Source organism: Calidris pugnax, unplaced genomic scaffold (assembly GCF_001431845.1).
Source record: "Calidris pugnax isolate Ruff unplaced genomic scaffold, ASM143184v1 scaffold378, whole genome shotgun sequence".
In the NCBI taxonomy this organism is placed as follows: Eukaryota; Metazoa; Chordata; class Aves; order Charadriiformes; family Scolopacidae; genus Calidris; species Calidris pugnax.
In genome coordinates, this window is record NW_015091227.1 from 46,022 (window position 1) to 52,603 (window position 6,582).

A 6,582-nucleotide genomic window follows, 5' to 3' on the forward strand; every position below is an offset into this window, starting at 1 on the left:
CCATGGGACAAGAGGAAACGGCCTCAAGTTGCCCCAGGGGAGGTTGAGGATGGAGCTTGGGAAGAATTTCTTCCTGGAAAGGGTTGTGAAGCCTTGGCAGAGGCTGCCCAGGGCAGTGGTGGAGTCACCATCCCTGGAGGGATTTGGGAGCCGGGCAGAGGTGGTGCTGAGGGACATGGGTCAGTGGTGGGTTGGTCAGTGGTGGGTTGATGGTTGGACTCCGTGGTCTGAAAGGTCCCTTCCAATGCTTACTTGATTTGAGCAACAAAAGGTAAATTTAAGGCCATCCCATTTCCCAGAGCAGAGAGACCCCTGGGATCAGGGCTCCAGGGAAGCCACCACTCTCCTTGCTCCCTGAAGCACCTCTTGGCACAGTGAGGACGTTTCCTCTTGTCCCATGGGCTGTTCCTTGGGAGAAGAGACCAACCTCCCCCTGGCTACCCTCTCCTTTCAGGGAGTTGGAGAGAGCCAGAAGGTCTCCCCTCAGCCTCCTTTTCTCCAGACTCAACACCCCCAGCTCCCTCAGAAGTTCTCCAGACCCTTCTCCTTGTGCTCCAGACCCCTCCCCAGCTCTGTTGCCCTTCTCTGGACACGCTCCAGCCCCTCAAGGTCTTTCCTGTCAGGAGGGGCCCAAAACTGGACCCAGCCCTTGAGGTGGGGCCTCCTCAGTGCTCGGTCCAGGGGGACAGTCACCGCACCAGTCCTGGTGCAGCCCAGGAGGGCCCTGCACCATGCCCTCCACCATTCCATGATTTTAAATCAAATCAACCCAAACCAGCCCAGCAGTAGAAAACTTACAGGCTTTCCAGCGAGCAGAGCAAAGATCCTCAGCCTCTCCTCCTGGATGAAGCAGTCTGCCTGCAGGCTGTGCCAGTCCACCAGCTGCATGGTGAGCAGGTCCCGCACGGGCTGGCTGCCAGCCAGCTGGGACAGCAGCAGAGCCAACCTGTGGTCACCTGGGACAGGGGACAAGAGGACATCAGGCCAATCCCCCCACCTACCCCCTCCGTTTCTGAGTTGGGGAGCACCTGGATCAGCCCCCAGCTGCAACATTGGGTGGTGAGGGCAACTTCTCGTGAAATAAACCACTCCATGAACACCCACCAGGAGGGGAGCAGAGAGGAGAAGACAAAAGGCAGGGGAAGGACAGACACCCCCCAAAGGAAAGAGGAATGAACAAATGGGAAAAATGAACAATTGGGAAAAGTTTTACCATTTGAGCTGACATAAAAGACCGAGATGAAACCAGCCGTTAGGCTCTGAAAATATGTTTTTACAACCAATGTAAGGCTCTTACCAGAAGCTCAATTAAAAATGACAGTAATTAAAAAGCCTTTCAAAGGAGATACTACACCAAAACCCAGTTCCTAATGCAATACAGTACCAGTTCCTAACCCCAGGGGAGCTGACACAAGCCAGTGAGAATAGGAGCAGGTTCCCCAGCAGCCACCCTCACTGACCTGGGGAAATCCATACTCAGAGAGGCCAGTTACGATCAAATCTCTAAATTTAGAGTCATAGAGTTGTCCAGGCCAGAAGAAATGCAATACAGCCCCAGTTCCTAACCCCAGAGGAGCTGACACAAGCCAGTGTGAATAGGACCAGGTTCTCCAGCAGCCACCCTCACTGACCTGGGGGAAGTCCATACTCAGAGAGGCCAGTTACGATCAAAATCTCTAAATTTAGAGTCATAGAATTGCCCAGGCTGGAAGGGACCTCCAAAGGCCATCTAGTCCCACCTCCCCACAGCCAGCAGGGACACCCCCAACTAGACCAGGTTGCCCAGGGCCTCATCAGGCCTCACTAGGCCTCACCTTGAATATCTCCAGGGAAGGGGCCTCAACCACCTCCCTGGGCAACCTGTTCCAGTGCTCCACCACCCTCCCAGTGAAGAACCCCCTCCTCATCTCCAGTCTAAATCTGTTCCCCTCCAGCTTGAAGCCATTGCCCCTCGTCCTGTCACTGCAGGCCTTTCTAAACAGGCTCTAAATTCTCTTTATGTGTCTGTCTGTCTCCCTCCCTCCCTAAAAAAGCTGAGATTTAAGCATCTTACCCGACTGCTGGGCCAGCCTGCAAGCTTCCCCAATCCTCTTCCCAGTGAGGCAGCTGAAGACAGCCTCTACGTGGTTGCCGTGTCGGCACAGAGAGACCTCCTCCTCGATGCGTCCCGCCGCCGTCTCCGACAGCCAGCGAGAGAAGGCCCTCCGCCGCTCCAGGGCCAGGATGTACTCGTTGGGTTCCTCCAAACTGGCCTCCAGCTCCTTCAGGTTCCCCCAAATCGCTTCACATAAAGTCCACGTCAAGCCCCAGTGCTTCACAACAGCTGTGGGGACAGAACATCTCAGTCATAAGGAGTGAGAAAATACAGAATATTTAGAATCACAGAAAGGTTTGGGTAAGGAACTAGATGATTTTTAAGGTCACTTCCAACTCTACCATTCTATGATTCAGTTCCAATCCCCTGCCATGGGCAGGGACATCTCCCACTAGACCAGGCTGCTCAAGGGGCAACCTAAAAGGTGTCCTTCTGTTACAAGTGGATGCAGGAATTCAGCTCCCCAAATGCAGCCACGTTTATGCTTTCAGAAAGAATGCAGAGGCAGTCACTTTTTCACAGAATCACAGAATCTTCTAGGTTGGAAGGGACCTCAAAGATCATCTTGTCCAACCGTCAACCCAACTGACAAAAATAGACACCCACACAACAAACAAGGAGCATCATCACTAAACCAGACCTCCCAGCACTACATCAACCCGTCTTTTGAACACCTCCAGGGACGGGGCCTCCACCACCTCCCTGGGCAGCCCATTCCAAGGGCTGAGAACCCTTTCAGTGAAAAAATGTTTCCTAATATCCAGCCTGAACCTCCCCTGAGGCAACTTGAGGCCATTTCCTCTTGTCCTGTCGCCTGTGACTTGAGAAAAGAGACCGACCCCCACCTCTCTACACCCTCCTTTCAGGGAGTTGTAGAGAGCAATAAGGTCTCCCCTCAGCCTCCTCTTCTCCAGGCTGAAGAACCCCAGCTCCCTCAGCCTCTCCTCACAAGACTTGTGCTCCAGACCCCTCACCATCTTTGTTGCCCTTCTCTGGACCCGCTCCAGCCCCTCAATGTCTTTTTTATGGCAGGGGGCCCAAAACTGGACACAGCACTCGAGGTGAGGCCTCACCAGTGCCCAGTACAGTACCGTTTTATTCACATTTCCCTGCTCTAAAACCTGAAAAATCAAGTCTGAACTGGACAGTTTTCCAGATTCACCATCACTGCTGTGAGAAGAATGGTTCCACACTCACTCTCTGTCACTGCAGGGTCCTCAGAAGCCTTCCTGACCCACTCAGCGTAGTCGTGAATGGCAGAGACCCCCGGGTTGGGTGCCAGCAGGGGACAGTGCTCATCCATGTGGACAGTGCTGTGTTTCAGCTTTATCTCCAGGGGGATGAGGTACAGCTCTTTGTCCCTGTCCACCTTGCGTTGCTCCAAGCTCAGCTTCTCCACGTGAACCTTGAAAGAGGACTCCGAGAGCCTGGAGGAAGAAAAAAAAAGATAAAAGCAACGTTCTGAGTTGTTTTTCCATGGAAAACACCCATCACAGAGCAGCTGCACTCTGCAGCTCAGCTTAAAATTAACACAAAGACAGTAAGATCTATGATCCAAGGTCTACTCCTGGGTCTGAGGAACCTGGTTAATGCCTGAGGCTCAGACCCAGACTTTGGCACATCAACCTCACTGAGCTGGGCACCTCCAGCTCCCAAAAGACAATTAGCATATCTTACCATAACCCAGCCCCTTTTGTGAGCACACCTCCTTCTGCCAGTAAGGCAGAAACGCTGGAGACCAGTGACCAAACAAGCTTTTTGGAAGACTTAAATGGTAGAACATTTAGGTATATTCCAGTCAAATTTAGGTGTGGAGCTTCACAGCCCAGGAAGGGTTTGTATTCTGATTTGTATACAAGTACAATTGTAGGGATCTGAATTCAGAAACTAAACAAGAAGTCATAGAATCATGGAATGGTTTGGGTGGGAAGGGACCTTAAGGCCCACCTAGTCCCATCCAGGGACACTTCCCACCAGAGCAGGTTGCTCCAAGCCCCCTCCAACCTGCCCTTGAACCCCTCCAGGGATGGGGCAGCCACAGCTTCTCGGGGCAACCTGGGCCAGGCTCTCACCACCCTCGTAATGAGAAATTCCTCCCTAATATCTCATCTCAATCTCCCCTCTTTCAACTTAAAACCCTTCCCCCTCCTCCTAGGGCTCCCCTCCCTCATCAAGAGTCCCTCCCCATCTCTCCTGGAACACCTTGAGGGACCGGAAGGGGCTCCAAAGTCTCCCCGGAGCCTTCTCTTCTCCAGGCTGAACCCCAATCCAGTCCCACCCAGGGACACCTCCCACCAGAGCAGGTTGCTCCAAGCCCCCTCCAACCTGCCCTTGAACCCCTCCAGGGATGGGGCAGCCACAGCTTCTCCACACAACCTGGGCCAGGCTCTCACCACCCTCCCACCAAACAAGTTCTTCCCCACAGCTCAGCTCCATCTCCCCTCTTGCAGGGTCAAACCCTGCCCCCTCCTCCTAGGGCTCCCCTCCCTCAGCAAGAGTCCCTCCCCACCTTTCCTGGAGCCCCCCAAACTTTAGGGACTGGAAGGGGCTCCAAGGTCTCCCTGAAGCCCCCTCTTCTCCAGGTTGAACACCCCAACTCTCTCAGCCCCCCCTCCCAGCAGAGGGGCTCCAGCCCTCCCAGCATCTCCGGGGCCTCCTCTGGCCCCATCCAACAGCTCCATGTCCTTCTGATGTGGCTGCCCCATCCCTGGAAGTGTTTAAGGTCAGGCTGGATGGGGCTTTGAGCAACCTGGTCTAGTAGAGATGTCCCTGCCCAGGGCAGGGATCTTGGAACTCCATGGTCTCTTAAGGTCCCTTCTAACTCTAACCATTCTATGATCCTATGATACTGATTTTTGTGAAGTAGCAGCCTGAAGGAAACCTCCACAGCTAACGTGATCTTCCACCACTCCTGCATCTCAGAAGGAATATTAAGCTGAATTTCAAAAAGTTACCAACCTACAACCAGGATTTCTTTCTAACACGAAGAGAGAGAGTGTCAGAACCACCCTGAAGGGGAACAACTACTCACGATTTTGGAGCCACAGGAGTTGGCAGGAATCCATACTCCACAGACTCACACTGAAGCTCTTCTATTTCAGTTGATCCACTCAAGGGATCTCCACAATTGACCAATGTCCAGTTCGGTCCCCAACCAACGCGGAAGGAGCGACCCATGAAGAGGGCCATGTCCATCAGCAGCTTCCCTTTCCTGTAGGTGATGGACTTCTCCAGAGGTACGAGCCCCTGCTGCCTGCGGACCCCGACGGTTTTCATCTGGACCTCAGGGACGGGTGGTGGCACGGAGAAGGCAGATGCCAAGGGAGAAGTGGCCGACCAAAGGGCAAGGGAAGGGGGACTGCCCAAAGTCCTCGGTGCCTTCAAATCTTGCAGAGCAGCACTCGGCGGCTGGAAAATGGCGTTGGCAAATTTGGACTGCAACAGCCCACCAACTAGAGGGAAGAAGTGAGGAGAACGTGTGAGTGAAGGGAGCTCTCACCTTTCAGGCAGGACATTTTCTGCTATTTTAAAGGTTTTTGGGTACTTGAGCAGCCAGTGGAAACATCTGCTGGGTCTGGGGTGGTACCACAGAGCTAAGCACGATGATCTGCAGCGCAAAACACCCTGGGCACAACTTATTCTGCAGCAGCTGAACTAAAGCACGTGGTATTACAGTAAGAACAACACAGTCCCACCCCCAAATCTGCAGTTTCCAAAGAAGCCACTAATTTAACAGGTATTGTCAGAGTTAGACCATCAGAACAGAAGCATCTCACGGAGAAAGCAGACACCAGTTGTGATCAGCAGGATCAGGGCTGAAACTGTGCCCACAGAAACATCTCAGGTGTGCCCATTTAACTCAGGAAGCAGCTCCATGCTTTCATCAAAGGTATTATTCCTACTGAGATCACCAGTTAGAGGATATACTGGGTGTAAATGGCAAGGTTTTGGTAGTGAGGGGCTGCAGGGGTGGGCTCTGTGAGAAGAGGCCAGGGGTTGCCCTGTGCTGGACACAGCTGGTGTCCACCATGGACCCACGACAGGTCACAGCTGGGCCGGAACAATCCTCGCCACCAATACAAACTGGGGGGTGAGGGATTGGAAAGCAGCCCTGAGGAAAGGGACTTGGGGGTGCTGGTGGAGGAGAAGCTGGACATGAGCAGGCAGTGAGCACTTGCAGCCCAGAAGGTCAATCCCATCCTGGGCTGCATCAAAAGAAGTGTTGCCAGCAGGTCCAGAGAGGGGATTCTGCCACTTTGCTCTGCTCTGGTGAGACCTCACCTGGAGTATTGTGTGCAGGTCTGGAGCCCTCAATAGAAGAAGGCCATGGACCTGATGGAGAGGGTCCAGAGGAGGGCCACAAGGATGATCAGGGGGATGGAGCACCTCTGCTCCGAGGACAGGCTGAGGGAGCTGGGGTTGTTCAGCCTGGAGAAGAGGAGGCTCCGGGGAGACCTAATAGCAGCCTTCCAGTACCTGAGGGGGGC

General features: G+C 53.7%; 1 protein-coding gene across 3 annotated transcripts in view; it reads right to left on the reverse strand.

Annotated features, from left to right (window-relative positions):
* The window catches only part of NUP98 (nucleoporin 98kDa), a 65,023-nt gene that overhangs the window by 16,220 nt on the left and 42,221 nt on the right, over nucleotides 1-6,582 (reverse strand). For all 3 annotated transcript variants that reach the window (XM_014959875.1, XM_014959879.1, XM_014959876.1), the window contains exons 23-26: nucleotides 5,127-5,547; nucleotides 3,293-3,522; nucleotides 2,054-2,323; nucleotides 799-956 (exon numbers count right to left, since the gene is read on the reverse strand). In XM_014959875.1, the coding sequence (XP_014815361.1) occupies nucleotides 799-956; nucleotides 2,054-2,323; nucleotides 3,293-3,522; nucleotides 5,127-5,547 (1,079 nt within the window). The remainder of the gene's footprint in view (nucleotides 1-798; nucleotides 957-2,053; nucleotides 2,324-3,292; nucleotides 3,523-5,126; nucleotides 5,548-6,582) is intronic.